Genomic DNA, 21258 nt, shown 5'->3' with positions numbered 1-21258 from the left:
TCACTGGGAAACTAGTTTTTCCAGAAAATCCGCTAAAAAAAAAAATGCAGTCAGACCCCTATCAGAGTTCTCCCTCTGGCTCAGGCTGTTCAGATGTTAATGAAGCCGCCTGGGGAGGGTGGGGGAGGGAACAGAGAGATAGGAGAGTAGCACCTCAGAATATAGCCAGAGTTGCTTGTCTTGCTTGGAATGACTATTATATCTGAGATTCCCGCGGGCGCGTCGCCTATGTGTGCTGGCTGTGTGGAGATTGCCCCCGGGGGGTCTGGCCCGCTGGAGTCAGGGTCAGATCCTCCGCTTCCAGCCCCACGCCCAACGTCAAGGCTCCCCTGCTGGGATGGTGCACTCTCGACTCCAAAATCAGTCGCTGCCTCCTGGGGACTTCTCGTCCCTCCAGCCGTGTGGCCGTGCCGCCTCCGTGAACCAGGTGGGCCCCCTCCCGGGGTTAGTTCAGATGGGTGGAGCAGCTCCCCGTGCTTGTGCCGTGACCGAGTGTCCCGGCTGGGACGCTGTTCTCTCCGCTTCAATACCAGTCGCTGCCTCCCGGGGACTTCTCCTACCAGCTGTGTCCCACGCCGCCCGCGCGACCCGGCTGGGTCCCTTCCCGGGGTTTGTCCAGGGGGGTGGAGCAGCTCTCCGTGTTTCTGCCGTACCTGCGTCCAGTCCAAATCCCGGTGAGACGGTTCCCCGGCTGGGACGCTGCTCTTCCTGCTCCAAGACCAGTCACTGCCTCCCGGGGACTTCTCCTACCGGCTGCGTCCCACGCCGCCCGCGGAACCGGCTGGTCTCCCTCCCGGGGTTAGTTCAGGGGGGTGGAGCAGCTCTCTGTGCTTGTGCCGTACCTGACTGGTACACTGGCTCCAGGCTCTGGAAACAATCGCTGCTTCCCCATATTAGTTCGTTCTCCGTCTCTAAATCTGTGTTTGTTGTTCAGGGTTCGTAGATTGTTATGTATGTGATCGATTCACTTGTTTTTCCGTGTCTTTGTTGTAAGAGAGATCCGAGGTAGCGTCTGCCTAGTCCGCCACCTTGGCTCCGCCCCCCTTGCCCATCAATTTGAGTACTGCCAAATCTTGCTTTCACCTGAAAGATTTAATTTTACATAGTAGATTGTCTTAGTGGCCTAACGAATCTCTTAATAAGCCAGATCTAATCTAGTCCTTAATTTTCAAAGTTTTACTTGAAAAGGTAATTTTAAAACTGTATCGTGGAAAAACCATGATGATAGTAGGGAAAATTTCAACCGTGTACAAGAGTAGTGAAAATAGTATAATGATCCACCATCACCAACGTTAATTATTCAACTCATGGTTAGTCTATACTTCCATTTACTTTTTTCCTTCACCTGCTTCTGCACTAAGGAGCCCTGGTGGCACAGTGGTTAAGCGCTAAGGTCAGCAGTTTGAATCCACCAACTGCTGGCAGTGTGCTTCTTTAAAGATTACAGCCTTGGAAACTCTATGGACAGGTCTACTGTGTCATATAGGGTTCCTGTGAGTTAGAATCAACTAGACAGCAATGTGTTTGGTTTTTTGTTTTTGTTTTTTTTCTGTTTGGTTTTACCCCATGCTGGATTATTTTGAAGCAAATCCCAGACATCATATCATTTCATCCACGAGTGCTTCAGCAATTAATCTAAAAGTATAGACTTTAAAAGACCATAACAACAGTACCATCGTCACAACAAAAAAGTACCAATTGTTCTTCCCTCTGACAGAGATCTAATCAGTGTTCAGGTGTCCCCAAATATCTCACAATTGCTTTTTGTTTTCCAATTGAGGTAAAATTCACATAAAATAAAATTAACCATTTTAGAGTGAACAACTCAGTGGCATTTAGTACATTTACAGTGTTGTATAACCACCATTTCTGTCTAGTTTCATACCCATTTATGAAACCCCAATACCCGTTAATGAAACACTATAACCATTAATGAAACCCCATACCCATTAAGCAGTTACCCCTCATTTCTCTCTCCCGCAGTCCCTGGAAACCGCCAGTCTGCTTTCTGTCTCTGTATTTACTTATCCTGGGTTATTGTTATTGTTGTTGTTAGGTGCCGTTGAGTCGTTTCCGACTCATAGTGACCCTACGCACAACAGAATGAAACACTGCCCCGTCCTGCGCCATCCTTACAATCGTTGTTATGCTTGAACTCATTGTTGCAGCCACCTCGTTGAAGGTCTTCCTCTTTTCCACTGACCCTGTACTCTGCCAAGCATAATGTCCTTCTCCGGGGACTGATCCCTCCTGACAATATGTCCAAAGTATGAAAGACGCAGTTTCGCCATCCTTGCCTCTAAGGAGTGTTCTGGCCACACGTCTTCCAAGGCAGATTTGTTCGTTCTTTTTGCAGTCCATTGTATATTCAGTATTCTTTGCCAATACCACAATTCAAAGGCGTCAGCTCTTCTTCGCTCTTCTTTATTCATTGTCCAGCTTTCACATGCATATGACACGATTGGAAATACCATGGCTTGGGTGAGGCACACCTTAGTCTTCAGGGTGACATCTTTGCTCTTCAACACTTTGAAGAGGTCCTTTGCAGCAGATTTACCCAGTGCAGTGCGTATTTTGATTTCTTGATTGGTGCTTCCATGGGTGTTGATTGTGGATCCAAGTAAAATGAAATCCTTGACAGCTTCAATCTTTTCTCTGTTTATCTTGATGTTGCTCATTGGTCCAGTTGTGAGGATTTTTGTTTTCTTTATGTTGAAGTGTAATCCATAGTGAAGGCTGTGATCTTTGATCTTCATTAGTAAGTGCTTCAAGTCTTCCTGACTTTCGGCAAGCAAGGTTGTGTCATCTGTATAACGCAGGTTGTTAATGAGTCTTCCTCCAATCCTGATGCCCCATTCTTCTTCATATAGTCCAGCTTCTCGGATTATTTGCTCAGCATACAGATTAAATAGGTATGGTGAAAGAATACAACCCTGACGCACACCTTTCCTGACTTTAAACCAATCAGTATCCCCTTGTTCTGTCCGAACAACCACCTGTTGATCTATGTAAAGGTTCCTCATGAGCACAATTAAGTGTTCTGGAACTCCCATTCTTCGCAATGTTATCCATAGTTTGTTATGATCCACACAGTTGAATGCCTTTGCATAGTCAATAAAACACAGGTAAATATCCTTCTGGTATTCTCTGCTTTCAGCCAGGATCCATCTGACATCAGCAATGATATTCCTGGTTCCACGTCCTCTTCTGAAACCAGCCTGAATTTCTGGCAGTTCCCTGTCAATATACTGCTGCAGCTGTTTTTGAATGATCTTCACCAAAATTTTGCTTGCATGTGATATTAATGATACTGTTCTATAATTTGCACATTTGGTTGGATCACCTTTCTTGGGATTAGGCATAAATATGGATCTCTTCTAGTCAGTTGGCCAGGAAGCTGTCTTCCATATTTCTTGGCATAGATGAGTGAGCACCTCCGGCGCTACATCTGTTTGTTGAAACATGTCAGTTGATATTCCATCAATTCCTGGAGCCTTGTTTTTTGCCAATGCCTTCAGAGCAGCTTGGACTTCTTCCTTAAGTACCATCAGTTCCTGATCATATGCCACCTCTTGAAATGGTTGAATATCGACTAATTCTTTTTGGTGTAATGACTCTGTGTATTCCTTCCATCTTCTTTTGATGCTTCCTGCATCGTTTAATATTTTCCCCAAAGAATCCTTCACTATTGCAACTCGAGGCTTGAATTTTTTCTTCAGTTCTTTCAGCTTGAGAAGTGCCGAACGTGTCCTTCCCCTTTGGTTTTCCATCTCCAGCTCTTTGCACATGTCATTATAATACTTTACTTTGTCTTCTCGAGAGGCCCTTTGAAATCTTCTGTTCAGTTCTTTTACTTCATAAATTCTTCCTTTTGCTTTAGTTGCTCAACACTCGATAAAAAGTTTCAGAGTCTCCTCTGACATCCATCTCGGTCTTTTCTTTCTTTCCTGTCTTTTCAGTGACCTCTGGCTTTCTTCATGGATGATGTCCTTGATGTCATTCCACAACTCGTCTGGTCTTCGGTCACTAATGTTCAATGCGTCAAATCTATTCTTCAGCTGGTCTCTAAATTCAGGTGGGATATACTCAAGGTCATATTTTGGCTCTCATGGACTTGCTCTGATTTTCATCAGTTTCAGTGTGAACTTGCATATGAGCAATTGATGGTCTGTTCCACAGTCGGCCCCTGGTCTTGTTCTGACTGATGATATTGAGCTTTTCCATCATCTTTTCCCACAGACGTAGTCAATTTGATTTCTGTGTGTCCCATCTGGCAAGGTACGTGTGTATAGTCTCCGTTTATGTTGGTGGAAGAAGGTGTTTGCAATGAAGAAGTCATTGGTCCTGCAAAATTCTATCATTTGATCTCCGGCATTGTTTCTATCACGAGGCCATATTTTCCAACTACTGATCCTTCTTTGTTTCCAACTTTTGCATTCCAATCACCAGTACTTATCAGTGCATCTTGATTGCATGTTCGATCAATTTCAGACTGCAGCAGGTGATAAAAATCTTCTATTTCTTCATCTTTGGCCCTAGTGATTGGTGCGTTAATTTGAATAATAGTCGTATTAACTGCTCTTCCTTGTAGGCGTATGGAAATTATCCTATCACTGACAGCGTTGTACTTCAGGATAGATCTTGAAATGTTCTTTTTGACAATGGATGTAACACCATTCCTCTTTGAGTTGTCATTCCCAGCATAGTAGACTACATGATTGTCCAATTCAAAATGGCCAATACCAGTCCATTTCAGCTCACTAATGCCTAGGATATCGATATTTATGCGTTCCATTTCATTTTTGGCGATTTCCAATTTTCCTAGATTCATGCTTCGTACATTCCATGTTCCGATTATTAATGGATGTTTGCAACTGTTTCTTCTCATTTTAAGTCGTACCACATCAGCAGATGAAAGTCCCGAAAGCTTTACTCCATCCACATCATTAAGATCGACTCTACTTTGAGGAGGCAGCTCTTCCGCAGTCATCTTTTGAGTGCCTTCCAACCTGGGGGCTCATCTTCCAGCACTATATCAGACAATGTTCCGCTGCTATTCATAAGGTTTTCAGTGGCTAATGCTTTTCAGAAGTAGACTGCCGGTCCTTCTTCCTAGTCTGTCTTAGTCTGGAAGCTCAGCTGAAACCTGTCCTCCATGGGTGACTCTGCTGGTGTCTGAATACCGGTGGCATAGCTTCCAGCATCACAGCAACACACAAGCCCCCACAGTACGACAAACTGACAGACACGTGGGGGCTATCCTGGATGTTTCATAAAAATGGAATAATACGATATGTGACTTTTTGTGTCTGGCTTCTTTCTCTTACCATAGTGTTTTCGAAGTTCAACCATGATGTAGCATTTATCAGGACTTCATTCTTTTTTATAACTGAATGATATTCATATATATATATATACCACAGATTGTTTATCTGTTCATCCATGGACATTCGGGTTGTTTCTGCCTTTTGGCTGTTGTGACTAGTCCTGCAGTGTGTACGTGTATTTGTTTGAGAGCCTGTTTTTAATTCTTTGGGGCATATACTACTTTTTTTGTTTTTCATTGTTGGTTTGTTCATATCAGGACCTAAACAAGATGGGCACATTGCATTTGGCTCCTAAACTCTTTTAATCTACAGGGTCTCCCTCCTTTTTTCCTTCCTTATAATTTATTTGTTGAAGAAATGGGGTTGTTTTTCCTGTGAAGTTTTCTGCATACTGGATTTTGGTGAATGCAACCCATGGTATTTTTAAACATATTCTTCTACGCTTTTGTTTCCTATAAAATATAGTTAGATCTAAAAACTTGTTTGGGTTGTGTTTCGATTCTTTCTTTTTTTTTTTTTTTTGGCAATATTAATTCTTAGGTAGTATTGTGTATTTCCATCAAGAGGTACAAAATGTCTAGTTATCTTTTTTTGTGATGTTCACAGTCACTGAAGATCTTGTTTAGATCCATTATTTCATAAATGATGTTACTTTCTTTAAAAAATCAAGATACGATATACATAACAATAAAGTACACTAATCTTTAAGTACTGATGAAATATTTATGTATGTACATACCTGCATAACCACCTTATACAGAATATTTCATCACCCCGGAAGATTCATTTTGCTCCTTTCAAGTCAATACCCCTGTTCTACCAAAGGTAACCTGTATTCTGACTTCTGTCATCATAGATTGATCTTGCTTGTTTTTGATTAATGTACTATTTGCTGTTCTGGCTTCTTTAGCTTAAAATTATGTCTGTAAAATTCCTCCATGTTGACATGTGTATCGGTAGTTCATTTTTTTTAGGAAAGTATTATTTTTACTGAGTGGTACTGTGGATATAGCTTAGAGTTTATCCATTCGTCTGTTGATAGACATGTCATTTGTTTTCCATTTGAAACTTGTTATGAAGTAAAACCGCTACATACATTCTTATACTGATGTTTAGATGGATACGTGTTCTTATTTTTCGTGGGTATATACCTTGAAGTAGAATTGCTAGATTCTAGGATGGGTAAATATTTACTTTTGTGGATGTTGTCAAATTGTTTTCCAAAATGGATGTACCAGGTTGCATTCCTCCTGGCAGCATGGAAGAATTCTAGTTGTTCCACATCCTTGTCAACACTTGGCATTGTTGGTCTTTTTCAGTTTTAGCTACTTTGGCAAAGTTAATGGTGAAAAGAATGTTGTTGTTGTTAGGTGCCATCGAGTCGGTTCCGGCTCATAGTGACCCTGTGCACAACAGAACGAAACACTGCCCGGTCCTGTGCCATCCTTATAATCATTGTTATGCTTGAGCTCATTGTTGCAGCCACTGTGTCAATCCACCTCATTGAGGGTCTTCCTCTTTTCCGATGACCCTGTACTCTGCCGAGCATGATGTCCTTCTCCAGGGACTGATCCCTTCTGACAACATGTCCAAAGTACATAAGATGCAGTCTCACCATTCTTGCCTCTAAGGAGCATTCTGGCCACACTCCTTCCAAGGCAGATTTGTTAGTTCTTTTGGCAGTCCATGGTATCTTCAATATTCTTCGCCAACACTACAATTCAAAGGTGTCAACGCTTCTTTGCTCTTCCTTATTCATTGTCCAGCTTTCACATGCATATGACACGATTGGAAATACCATGGCTTGGGTGAGGTGCACCTTAGTCTTCAGGGTGACATCTTTGCTTTTCAACACTTTAAAGAAGTCCTTTGCAGCAGATTTACCCAGTGCAGTGCGTATTTTGATTTCTTGATTGGTGCTTCCATGGGTGTTGATTGTGGATCCATGTAAAATGAAATCCTTGACGACTTCAATCTTTTCTCTGTTTATCATGATGTTGCTCATTGGTCCAATGGTGAGGATTTTTGTTTTCTTTATGTTGAGGTGTAATCCATACTGAAGGCTGTGGTCTTTGATCTTCATTAGTAAGTGCTTCAAGTCCTCTTGACTTTCAGCAAGCAAGGTTGTGTCATCTGCATAACGCAGGTTGTTAATGAGTCTTCCTCCAATCCTGATGCCCCGTTTTTCTTCATATAGTCCAGCTTCTCCTATTATTTGTTCAGCATACAGATTAAATAGGTATGGTGAAAGAATACAACCCTGACGCACACCTTTCCTGACTTTAAACCAATCAGTATCCCCTTGTTCTGTCCAAACAACCACCTCTTGATCTATGTAAAGGTTCCTCATGAGCACAATTAAGTGTTCTGGAACTCCCATTCTTCGCAATGTTATCCATAGTTTGTTATGATCCACACAGTTGAATGCCTTTGCATAGTCAATAAAACACAGGTAAACATCCTTCTGGTATTCTCTGCTTTCAGCCAGGATCCATCTGACATCAGCAATGATATCCCTGGTTCCATGTCCTCTTCTGAAACCAGCCTGAATTTCTGGCAGTTCCCTGTCAATATACTGCTGCAGCTGTTTTTGAATGATCTTCAGCACAATGTTGCTTGCATGTGATATTAATGGTATTGTTCTATAATTTGCACATTTGGTTGGATCACCTTTCTTGGGAATAGGCATAAATATGGATCTCTTCTAGTCAGTTGGCCAGGAAGCTGTCTTCCATGTTTCTTATCATGGACGAGTGAGCACCTCCAGTGCTGCATCTGTTTGTTGAAACATCTCGATTGATATTCCATCAATTCCTGGAGCCTTGTTTTTCGCCAGTGCCTTCAGAGCAGCTTGGACTTCTTCCTTAAGTACCATCAGTTCCTGATCATATGCCACCTCTTGAAATGGTTGAACGTCGACTAATAGTAATCTAAGTTCTCCTGATTGTCTTAACATATATTTTTATATAAAACTTATGTGTACATCAAACATACCATTTACATAGTTGGAATCTAGCTTGATCAGAAGTTATCTTTTGATATCTAGTAGTGGTTCCTGCATAGAAAAATAAAGGAAGGGCCTCTCTGAAAAAATTTTTCTTATTGTAAAATTCTTCCAGTGATTCTACCAAGATGTGTGGAATATGGCATAAGGCAAAAACTATCTAAGGAGATTGTAAAAGTTTCCCAGAAACTTGTGGACAAGGAAAATTTCAAAATAAATTCTAACTTAGCCCTTCTCTAGGGTTCTTGGTGTTGTTAGCTGCCATTGAGTGGGCCCCTGACTCAGGGTGACCCTGTGTGTTACAGAGTAGAGCTGCTCCATAGTGTTTTCTTGGCTGTAATCTTTAGCATAATGTAGTATTCTAAACACATAGAATTAAAGCCCAGAGTTTGAAGTTAGAAGTTTTATTCTTTCTTTCTTTTTGTTTTGTCGGGGGAGGGGAGGAGACTGAAGTAAAGGAGGAATATGGGGCCAAATATTTGCAAGGTAAAGTTTTACAGACAAAGAGAAATAAAGACAAATTCATGTTTTTCTGCCTTGGGAACAGAGTTAAACTTTTAACTGAGTTTAAATCCAAACTGTACCACTTATTTGACTGGAAAAGTTTCTTTATGTCTCTGCTCTCAGTTTCCTTATGTATAAAATGAAGCTAATATTTACAGAGGCTTACAGCTTCTGTGTTGTATAGAGGCTTATAGTATAGCGAGTAAGAATGCAGACTCTGGAGGCAAAGTGCCTGGGTTCAAGTCACCCTCCATCTCTTACCACCTATCTGACCTAACCTTTCTGGGTCTCAGTTTTCTAGCTGCAAAATGGAGTACAATCTAATTGCTGTCTAATAGAATTTTTTGGAAATTGAATAGGTTACTGTGAGTAAAGTGCTTAGAACAGTGCCTGGCATAGACACATGCTATATGTGTTAGGTATTATGAAGATTGAAACTAATTCAGGTAAACTTCCTGGCATGGAGTTAGCCCTCAGTAAATGGTGGTGGTGGTAGAAGTATTAGTACTAATGGTAAGATCTATGCTGTGTCTGCTGTTTTATATTTTTTTAGCTGATTGTGCCAAATAGTGATATCCCACATGTACATATAAAAAGGCAATAATTAAGTGTAAAATCATAAAAGCTCACTTTATGAAAGACTCTTCTGTATATGTCATTTCTGTCATGCTTTGCCAAATGTCTTTGTCTTTTCTTATTAGTGGGCCCTGTATGTATGCATACAGGAAACCCTGGTGGCATAGTGGCTAAGTGCCACAGCTGCTAACCAAAGGGTTGGCAGTTTGAATCCACCAGGCACTCCTTGGACCTCTATGGGGCAGCTCTTCTCTGTCCTATAGGGTCGCTGTGAGTCGGAATCAACTCTATGGCAACGGGTTTGATTTTTTTTTTTTTGGTATGTATACAGGCAGTCCCTGGGTTATAAACGAGATCCATTCCTGTGTCTTTAAGTTGAATTTGTAGGTAAATCAGAACAGGTGTGTACCATTCTTATTTCGCTTTACTTTACTGCAAGACAAAGCTCGAAGCCTTTTCAATGATTTAAAAGCTGGACATGTAGCAAGTGAAGGTAGTTTGATGAAGAATTTGTGGTGGGTAGAGGTTGGTTTGGTTGTTCCAAAGCAAGGGCAAATTTACATAACATAAAGGGCAAGTAGGAGTTTTCCATGAGTCAGGTGTTTGTAACCCCGGACTGCCTGTGTTCCTGTTTAGCAGCACGCCTTGCAGCACACGTCTGTCAGTTGTCTGCCTCCATGACTTTGTTGTCTCCCTCTTTGTCTTTTCCTTTCTGACTTTGACCGTTCCTAGTGAAATCTCTGTTTACCTCTCTGTCCATGACTGCCTCTACATGACTCTGTGTGTTCTTCCCCTTCTCTCCCTTTCCTTTCTTTCACTCCCTTAACTATCCATATTATAGAGAAGAAAGAAATTGAGAATGATTTTGTTTTGCCTTTCCTTCATTTAAAATCCTTCATTCATATATGCAACAAATTTGTTTACCTTTAAAAGTCAAATTAAGTATTTTTCAATTGAGATTTTCAAATAATTTTTGTCCTTCAGTCACTGGATCTTAAAAGAAAAAAAGAGTCCCCATTCCCTATTTAAAGAAAGCAAACCATGGCAGTTTGTAGCCATCAGGGCCCAGCCACTAATCTTGATAAGTTTAGAAGGAGGAACTTACTTGAACTTGTCATTTTTATATCAGCTTTGAAGTTATGCTAGATTTTTAAGCAAAAAGACACCATGATTGGTCATTTTAGACATCCTGCCTTAAAGCAAAACTGAATATAGAATGAGAATTATAAGAATTGGAATCCTCTCAGAATTTAGCAAAATCCGTAGTTATTTCTCTTGTCACAAAACTTTAAATTTATTCAGTACCTATTTTGTTATGCTTCAGAAGAAATTTTTCCTTGAATACCTCGTAATGAACCTAAAAGTTAACAAGAAGCATAAACAGAGCAAGTGAATTTTCATATACTGATTAAAAAAAAAAATTATATCACCTTTTTTGGCTTTTGCAAGACTAAGTAAATGCTATTACCTTGGGGTCACTGAATCCTTTGCCATCTTTAGCAGTTTCCACGGGGCTGGGGCCTGTCTGCTGTTTCCGTCGCTTAAATTCAGCTTGTTCTTTCTCATTGAGCCATATCCTAAGAGCTAAACAATTATATTTATGTTAACCTAAAAGGAACAGTAGTCAGCTGAAACCAGCTCAGCTCTACACTTCAGTTTTGTACATTTTTGCCCTGCTTATTAAGGAGTGGCACCACCTCCGTAACTACGAACTAAGTTGTCTAGAAAAAAAGATCACACATTGTGCCGGACAAGACTTGGAGATCTTTATACTTAATATTGTAGTACAATATTTTTTTTTATTGTTGTTGCTTTGAAAGCAGTCAGTGAAAATCAACCCAGCCCTACGTATTTCTCTCTTCTGAGGTAGAAAGGCAGCCAGGAGCACGTTTGGGAGAGACTAATAGCAGGATTCATTCTCAAATATCTGGTTAGGTGTATACCCTAGTCTGTTACACTAATTTACGCCAACTGAAGAGGCGTAGAGAATTTCTCCTGTAGAAGTGTATGTTTTCATCCTTTCCTTCTGGGCCCAGTCCCTTGGCTCTGTTTGATTTAGACTTTGAAGGAGCCAGATTTAAAGTTCAGGCTGTTAACTAATACGTAGGCTAATGTGCCTTTCTGTAAAGTTGGTCATTGGTGTCTAGTTGTTTTTTATTCTTAATAAATTATTACTGCTCGATCATCCTAAACTCCTGGACCTTGTAGTGCTTTTGCTGCATGAAGCCCATCTTCGTTACATGGAAAGCTACTTTATCCAGTGCCGTTCCTTTTCCCCTTCAGCAAGGTGGGTCCTGGCTCTACTGTATACATCACTGAGCACTTTGTCAAAATAATTGTGATTAGAATGATTAATTCGTTTGCAATAAATTTTAAGCAAATGAAAAAATAGTCTGGGATTCAAAATACTCTTGGCAATTCCTTTCTTCATTCTGTTTCAGAACTGTCAGCAGTCTTTGTCATGCCATTGCAACATACATGTAGAAATTGAAATTTTAAATCTCTTCTGAAAAGTAGTCATATCGTCATTACCTGAAATGGGAGAGAAAGAGATGAGGTTCCAAATGGCAATAAGGAAGTAGTGATAGATAAGAGTAATGACAGTGGAAGCAATATTTAGCTCCTGCTTTTTCCATTATGGGCAGAAAAGTGGAAAATAGTTGTGGGTTCCCATAACCACTCTCAGGTTTGATGACTTGCTAGAAGTACTCATAGGACCCAGGAAAGCTGTTGTGCTCATGGTTACAGTTTATTACAGAGAAAGGTCACAGATTAAAATCAGCAAAGAAAATAGGCACATGGGGAAGAGTCCAGGAAAAACCAGGCACAAGCTTCTCGTGTCTTCTTCCAGTGGAGGAGTGCCTAATTCTCCCAGTAATTATATGTGGCAGTGTATATGAAGTATTGCTAATCAGGGAACATGACTCAAGCATTGGTGTCCATCCGGGGTTTTCATGGGGGACCAGTCACCTAGGCATGATGTGCCCATATGACTGAGTTTAGCTACTCAATCTCCAGCCCCTCCAGAGGCCAAACTGATACTTAGCCTAGGGTCCCAGGTGAACAAAAACAGGCATTCACCATAAATCACATTGTTAGCATAAACTATCTGGTGTGGCCCAAGGTCTCAAGTATACAAAGACAGTCTTATCAGGCAGAATATTCCAAAGCCTCAGAGGTTATCTCCTAGGAGCTGATCAAAGGCTAGTCCTCTCTTTGGAATGCAGTGTTTGAGCACCCCAAGCCTGCTCCTTTACTGCACTGGAGCATAAGGACCTCAAGATCAGGAAGGTCTTGGGGAAATGGTGAGGAGTGTGTCACGGTGGGTGAATGCAGCCGGAGGCTCTCCTGGAAAATAAGGAGAAAGGCTAGCCCAGAAGTGCAGAGCGTCTCATGATGAGGGTATCTGTGCGGAGACTACCAACCTCTGTTAAATAGACAGAGCTATTTAACAACCAACTTGAATTCATCCCCAAACCTTGAATTCATAGGAGTATGTTATTGGTCAATCTCTAAGTAGTTAAAGTTATTATATGGGTCAGGTCAAATAAATGGGGAAAGAACTTGGCTATTTTTCATGTACTTGTGTTTTTTTTTTTTTTTTGTGGTTATATATTTTAAAAGGCTGCTTAATTTTTCTTTAGGTTAGCTTTTTTTTTGCAGACCTTTTATTTATACCTATTACTAAGGAAGGCTGGTGAGTCCTGTGGAGCTTGGTTCTAACAGGGTCAGCTGGTAAATAAGTTGTCTGTAACTACTTTGTGATCTCTTGTCCTAAGAGATCATGCTACTTTTGCCAGTATTTTTCTTGCCCTGGGAAGTTGTTTATGTAAAAGTAATGGCCAGATTAAAAAATTGCACTTGGCAGAGATGCATCCAAGGAGCTCTGACTGTGGCATTCATTCTTAAAATGCGAACAGCTTTCCAGTTGAACATGTTTTTTAGAGAAGACTACACCTCAGTTTCCTGTGAGTGTAGACTTTTTCTAAGCAATAAAGGGGACGGTTTTACATGGCAGCCAGATATCTGTAGGGTGGCTTGTTCTGACTTAATAAGCCTGAAAGTGTAGGTCTGGTAATATTTATTTCTATTCTTATTCAGTTACTGTTTGTTTGTTTGTTTTTGAGGTTTATCTTCTCCGCGTCTACCCCCAGAGGAGAATACTTGCACAATTACTGCATGCCCTGTGTGCAGCTGGCTATCCCATTTTAAGACTGACCTTTGGTGTTTACTTTCCAGCTCTCTGTCCTGCTCTAGCTGTTTTTCAGTACAGCATCTGTGATGCAGACCTCTGTCCTTGACCTCTTGATCTGCCCTGGGAAGTCCACTCCACTATGTTAATCTAAGTCTTGACTTAAAATTATCATTTGAAGAGTGGAATAACTTTTTTTCTGCTGTTTTTACTCTGCGCTTATTTTGGTAATTTTCCAGCAATGTGGGTGGTATTCATATAGGACAGTTTTGGCATCTTTACATTACACAGTGAATTCACGGGTGAAACGTGGTATTCATGGTTTAAAAAAAAAATAAACTCAAACTAACCTTAACACCTTCCTTCTGCAAGCTCTTAATAGTCAAATATTTTTTTTTGAACCTTAAGTAAGGATTCATTGTGATTTTTCAGAGTTTTTTTAGTATTTTAAGATTTTTCATCTTTACTAATACGTTTAATTTCTCAAATGCTTTTTCATTGTGTTTCTTCTTTGCATCCTGTAATCTAAAACATCGCTAAAATCCCATTCTTAGCTATTTGGAGTAGATGGAATAAACGTCTTAATATTACATACAGCTCTCAATAGTTTATTTTCTTTCCTATTCTGTTGAGGGTTCTGATTCACTATATATATCCACAGTCATGGAGCAGGTTTGTGATTCACAGAAAAAAAAGGTGAGGTCAAATAAAGAACAAAAAGATAGTAAAATCTGAACTTTAATATGCATTATATAGACTATATAATCAATATATGACAGCAAATGCAATAGGCATATATGCCTTTCCAAGTCTTAAAAAAGAAAATTTTTTTTTTTTTTTAAGTCTTAAGGTGACTTAAATTTTAAGTCTCAAGGTATTCAGTGAGTATTTGTTAGGTGAATAAAGCAATAAACCTTCTCTACCTATATTTTGACTCTCATTGCTTATCTGTATTTTGGCTCTCATGTTTTTTATGATTCCTTTATTTAGGGCTTTAAAGTTCTTTTGTTTTCCTTTTCCTTTCCATTGTGTGTGTGTTTCTTTTTCATCTCTTAATCACCCCCGCCCCAAGACACACACATTTTTTTCCAGAATGTTTTATGATGACAGGTCATCCAGTCTGAGTCTTATCTCACCGCTCGTTCTTCTCTACTTTATATTTCTGCTTCGTATGAGTAGATGAAGGGTAGAAACTTTGTGTGTTTCTCTACTTGTATAACACACTTTGCATATTCTCATTGCTCTTACAAACATGTACGTTACTTTAAATGATAGCGATATTCTAAGACTCACACACCCCAAGGTACAAATTTAACACCACTTTGTAAAATAGTCTTCAGACTTTATAATTATTAAATATATTCAAACTGATGGATATTTTCTTTTTATAACAGTACCTTTTAGGAATCTATATAATGTTAAAGTAAAACTTTGAAGTTTAATACTATGATAATTAAGTCTGAGCGCAATTTTAATAATTTATCCTCTGAATTTAGGTACAAGTTATGGAAGAGAAATTAAAAGCAGCTAATATTCAGACCAGTGAATCAGAGACTAGGTTGTATAGAAAGTGCCAAGATCTGGAGACCCTAATACAGGAAAAAGATGACATCATTCAGAACTTGGAGCTGCAGCTTGAAGAGCAGGTTAGGAAGAATTTGATCATTAAAGACTTCTGAATGTGTGCGTTCATTTATGCCTAATCACAAAGATTGAAAAGAGAGAGCCTCAATTTCTAAATTTTGGTGAGAAATCTTCCTTTATTTGTTCAGCTTATAGAATTGCATCACATTTGTTGGTGAAAGGTGCAAGGAGAATGGCATCAACTTTTCTTGTTAAGTCTGGAGTGGTTCCAAGGCAAGATCTAACATTTTTTGCTAGTGACTGTGCTCCTTAACATTTAAACTTCAGAGTTGGAGTGTAATTTTAAAGCTGAAAACATTTGTTTATCAGCAGACATTTATGTCCTTAAAATCTTTTAAACAAATCTTTGCTTTAGATTGTTAGAATATTGGAAATGTCTTATAGAGCATTGTATTTTAAGTATATGTTTGATACTAATCTTATTTAGAAAACAAGTGTGCACTGTTTTAAAATCATTGGGATCAAGTATAGTATTTATTTTAAAATTGCATTTGGACAAAAATTGCATTAGGGTTATTTCCTTAAATGGTCACTTAACATCATTTAAATATAATCACTATGATGTTGTTTTGCTAAATGTTAAATATTTATTTTTGGCATTTTCCCCCATTTCTCTGGGGAATCACTGTTCCTTCAGATCGGTGGTTTTCAGCTTTTCGCCACCCCAGCTCCTACCCACTGGGGTTTGTATGATAGTCACATCCTCAGTAGTTTTGTGACCATGACCAGGCACTGTCATTGTTAGTTGCTGTCGAGTCCATTCCAGCTCATAGCAACCGCTGTGTGCAAAGGTGAACTGCTCCACAGGCTGCTGAGAAAGCTGTGACCCGAGGAGATTCTGATTCTTCCCCTAACCTGATTGGCCCCTATTCTACTGCTCTAAACCCTAGACCATTTCCAGAAATGGTTTATTTTGATGATAAATTCAGTAGATTGATTTGAGTGTTTGAACTTGGTGAGAAAGAGAATAGTAGCTCTTAAAACTGGAAATACTTGCATATGCCATTATGGTTTATTATTGATCTGCTGGATTTTTTTTTTCTTTCATTTTTTCTTCTATCTGGTAATTTGAAGGTGGATATATTAACTTGGAAATGGGTTTTCTTTTTTTTTTTTTCACTAATGATGTAACTTTCAGACCAGTAAGCTTGTATTTGGACATCACTAAATGAACTGCTAATGTTATTTCAGAAACAAATAAGAATACAAGAAGCTAAAATAATAGAAGAGAAAGCAGCTAAGATCAAAGAATGGGTGACAGTTAAGTTAAATGAGGTATTTATTGCTATATTTTGCTTTTCCTTTACCTTTTTCTTCTTTCGAATAGTAGATGAGTCATCAGGATCTGTGAACATTGTGAGTGAAACAAAATTCTGATCAGTTGGTGGTGCTGCTGTCTTTTGGATATTAGAAATATTGAGAAATATTCACTGTATTTCTCAAATTAAAAACGTTGATAGACTCATGATAATCAGTGTAAATAGCCTTGTTCCAATTAGTTGATTTAAAATAACTATAAAACATATGTGTATATCTCATAAGATGAATATTTTTGGCGTATGAGGGGTATATATGACTTTATATCGCAGACTAAATGCTGAAATAGTTTAGGGTTAAAATAATTTTACAGTAGAAAAAGCATAGGGAATGAAATCTTTTAGAACTCTTAGCTCTGAAAAAAAAATATTGAAGCAATGATTATCTAAGTTGATAGCCTATTCTGGTCAGTTCATCTGATATTTGCTCATCATTTCTTTATATCTTGCTTACATATAGAGTGCTATGTATTAACATTTTCTAAGTATAATAATTTACTAGTACATTTTAGAGGTGTTATCGTTGTGTAAAAGGTTACCATTATGTTCTTTTAGCTGGAATTGGAGAATCAGAATCTTCGTGTGATCAACCAAAACCAAACTGAAGAGATAAGAACAATGCAGTCAAAACTACAAGGTACAAATACTTTGTGATAGTTTAGTTGGATTCGTTTGGCTATATAGAACTGTGCTATTTTTTTGCTAGTGTTTTATAGACATAATTATGAGTATCATCCAAGAAGTTACTGTAATGTAATGAAAGAGAATTTCTAAACAAACCCAAACTTCTGCACCCCAGTGAATTTTGGGTCTGTAAGTGGAAGACACAGAGAGACAGGACTAATGCAGGCCCACCAGAGTGTCAGGACCAACCAAGAGGTTCCCATATACCCCAGCTCTATGTCAATCCAAGAGAGTGTTTTCATCTGTGGAATCATTGAGCCAAGGAAGACAGATGAAAGCTATAGTTAGTAGAAGAGCCAAGGAGAGTAGCTGGATTGTTGGTTTATCAGTCTGGAGGGGCAAGGTCCATTGTAAGTAGAGGGTGCACAGCAAGGATACAGCAAGAGAGATCAAGAGATTGGAGGAAAGAATAAGGTAGGAAGCAGAATGACATAAGCCAAGCATCTGTAGCACATCAGGGCTCCTTCCTTTATTGCCTGATCACCCATTTATCAACTGGGCTCAAACCATGAAAGTAGAAGTAATTTTGCCCTCTTGACATGGGCCTATTTTGCCACTCTGCTGTATGTGGGCATCCAGCTGAGTGCTTCTTCAGACCAATTTACATGAACCTGCAGCCCCTAGACAGCACTGGTCCCTGCTGAAATTCAGTCCTCTTCCCCAGCCTCAGTTTAGTGCTAGGGGATGGGCAGATAGAATTTCAAAGCCACGGGTTCCGCTGAGAGGCAAGGGTGAATGTTGAGGGGAGGGGTGAAGCTGGATATTATATGGCCTAGAAGCCTGTGTTGCCAAAACTTTTCCATCAGGAGAAGTTTGCTCCTAAGCTTATCAGGAGCCCAAGACAAGATATAAAGAGGCCATCTTTGAGGAAATTCTACCACCACAGGAATGATGAAAAAGTCCTGAGAATGGGGCACGTCTGTATTAAAATCCAGAGACTTTGGAAATCCAGGAGTAAAAGGGTTTATCAGGGAATGTAGGCTCTTTTTTTTTTTTACTTTCAAGACTGCTTCTTGTCCTGGATTTAGAACCTCCACGTAATATATACATGTCAGGGTGGCCCCAGAGCCACCAAAAGCTCCTGGAGACCTGCTGGAGGCTCTTGTGATCTTCTGATGTGGGGAAAAAACAAAATGTGTTATATAACCAAAGTACTTGTGTCAGCAGTTCTAGGGGATGATCAGAAGGGGATAATGGAGGCCCATTTTGGCCCGTGGCCTTGAGTGCTACAGAGATCTACCAGCTGTTTGTTAGTTTATTACTACAACTTTACTGAGGTAAAACTGATGTACAGTTTTACACATAAGCTGCACTTACTCGAAGTGTACAATTTGTTGAGTTTTGACAGATGTGTGTAGCTGTGATACCATTGCCACATCCATGATAATAAACATATCCATCACTCTCAGAAGTTTCTTTCTGCCCCTTTGTGAACTTTCTTCCCTGCCTCATTGCCCTGGTCCACAGGCAACCACTGATCTGCCCTCTATTAGCGTGTAATTTTTAGAATTTTATATAAAGGAAATTAGACAGTGTGTACTCTTTGTCTTCTTTCACTCAACATAATTATTTTGAGGTACATCCATGTTGTTGCATGTATCAGTAGTTTATTTTTATTGCTGAGCAGTACTACATTATATGGACATGCCATAATTTGTTTATTCATTCAACTGCTGGTGGACATTTGGGTTGTTTCCAGTTTTTGGCTACTACAAATAAAGCTGCTATGAACATTTGTGTCTGAGTCTTTGTGTAGAGATATGCTTTTATTTATCTTGAGTATACCTAGCCATTGAATGACTGAATCCTATGGTATGTGTCTGTTTAACTTTTTTTTAAGACAAAGCTACCCGTTTTCCAAAGTAGTTGTACCATTTTTACATTCACGCCAGCAACGTATGAGAGCTCTAGTTGTTGTACAACCTCGCCAACACGTGGTATGGTTGGTCTTTTTAATTTCAGCCATTTTAGTGGGAATGTGGAATTCCTGGGTGGCGCACATGGTTAAGTGCTTGGCTGTTAACCGAGAGATTGGTAGTTTGAGTCTATGCAGAGATACCTCTGAAGAAAGGCCTGGCAACCTACTTTGGAAAAATCAGCCATCAAAAACCCTATGGAGCACAGTTCTACTCTGACACACGTGGGGTCACTATGAGTTGAAATTGACTCGATGGCAACTGGTGTGGTGGTGAGTGGGTGTGTATTGGTATCTGATTGTGGGTTTTATTTGCATTTGCCTAATGGCATCAAGGATCTTTTCATGGGCTATTTTGTTCTTTCTCTAAGTTGTTTTGGCTATTCTTGGCCCTTCCATTTCTGTATAAATTTTAGAAATAGCTCACTGATTTCTACAAAAAAGCTTAAAGCTTGCCGGGGTTTTGATTGGGATTGCAGTGAATCTTGATTTGATTAATTGTCTTGCAGAAGTTCAAGGGAAGAAGTCATCCACCGTCTCCACACCAAAGCTTTCAGAAGGCCAGCGCCTGAGCAGTTTGACCTTTGGGTGCTTTTCGTCCCGAGCAAGGAGTCCTCCTCAAGTAATAAAATCTGCAGAAGTGAGCAAGCTGTCATCTAAAGAGCCTGAGTTCACTGAAGGAAAAGACAGAGAAGGTATTTACAGACTAGAGAAATTTACTTTGGAATTATTTGCTAGGATTAATCCAAATATAGCATAATTCTCCTTGTTTTTTCCTTGACAACTTGAAGTTTTAGGGGAGCGTTTCTCATAAAAAGAACAACACAGTGGTTAACTTTGTGTATCTATTTGTTTGGTGTTTTCTGGGAGCTTTGCCAGTGAGGCATAGGAGAAACTGATTCTTGTTCTCTCCATGCTTTTTCTGCAGTAGGTGGTGGTGATATTTAGAATCAAAAAGTTTGCAGCCTTACTTCCAAGGTGTGTGTTTCAGCTGAGTTTCAGATCAGAACTATGGATTTTCTATACATTATCTATATAAAATATAAAACGTAGTTTAATGTAAGGCATGAAATTAAACATGACACAGCAAACATAAAGGAGTGAACAGCAAGGGAAGATTCAGTGCCTTTCTTACTTAGTATATATGTAACTGCTTTGGCTTTCCCGTTATGCTTTCAAAGAAGGAAATATTTGCCTAGCTGTTTAAACCCTGGACCTGTATACAGATGTCTATGTATCTTTCAGTCTTAAAGCCCCTCTAAATTTAATTTGGGGGTGCACTTGCTGGCTTTGCCGCCTCTAGGGCGATATCTTTTGTTTGACTTTTCCCAAATATTTTAGAGAGTTTTGAGTTTGCCATTACATCTTCCCTACTTTCAGTTCCAGCTTCCTCCAAGAGAGGAAAATGATAGCCTTAATGGGGCTATGCTCTATGGTTGGTTATGAAATTCTGAAAACTACGTAAGGCTTTTTCAACAGATGGCCCCTTTGCTGTTGGCTTTCATTCCATAACTTGTATTTTTTTCTGTTTCGAGAAGCCATATTAATTTCCTAACAGTCAGTGTCTCATGTGTCATCTTCAATGTAAGTTACCTTTGTTGAAGCTCTTGCTGACTTTCAAATTTAACACATTGCCTGTGAAAGAGAATTTTAGAGCTTGTTTGTCCAGATTCTATTTCCGTATTTATTAAGGTCAGATCTACATTTTCATAATTTCACAGTTTCTCTTCTACTCTTCAGTGTAAAGTTTTAGTTCACTGTTTGTTAAGTCAGTAGTTCATATCTATTAATTAATAGTTTGTATCTGTTAATTGTGCTATAAACAAAAACAAATTGTACCTAATGACATTTTAAAAGAGTGTTATTTATATTATAAAAACACATTTTGTAGTTATGATTACACCAAAAGGAGAGGAGGAGGTAAAGTTACATTTCTTCATGGTTTTGCATGCTTTGTGTATTGAGACTTGGGTAAAGAGTTTGTATTTTAACTGTGGCATTGACCTTACTATATTTTAATTACTTTATGATAATTTTGAAATTTAGTTGGAAGAGAATTGTCATTTTTTTTTTCCTGTAAAATAGATTTAGTGGTG

The 21258-nt window shown here is 39.2% G+C and overlaps 1 protein-coding gene across 4 annotated transcripts in view; it reads left to right on the top strand.

The window, feature by feature from the left end:
* Positions 1-21258, top strand: part of PLEKHH2 (pleckstrin homology, MyTH4 and FERM domain containing H2) — a 157593-nt gene that overhangs the window by 45372 nt on the left and 90963 nt on the right. For all 4 annotated transcript variants that reach the window (XR_007515569.1, XM_049870622.1, XM_049870620.1 and 1 more), the window contains exons 4-7: positions 15100-15249; positions 16439-16522; positions 17119-17200; positions 19672-19857. Coding sequence is in view for 3 of the 4 variants with exons in the window: in XM_049870622.1 (XP_049726579.1) it covers positions 15100-15249; positions 16439-16522; positions 17119-17200; positions 19672-19857 (502 nt within the window). In the remaining variant the exon portion in view is untranslated. The remainder of the gene's footprint in view (positions 1-15099; positions 15250-16438; positions 16523-17118; positions 17201-19671; positions 19858-21258) is intronic.

The sequence above is a fragment of the Elephas maximus genome, chromosome 26 (assembly GCF_024166365.1).
Source record: "Elephas maximus indicus isolate mEleMax1 chromosome 26, mEleMax1 primary haplotype, whole genome shotgun sequence".
In the NCBI taxonomy this organism is placed as follows: domain Eukaryota; kingdom Metazoa; phylum Chordata; class Mammalia; order Proboscidea; family Elephantidae; genus Elephas; species Elephas maximus.
This window is presented reverse-complemented; position numbering and strand designations above follow the sequence as displayed.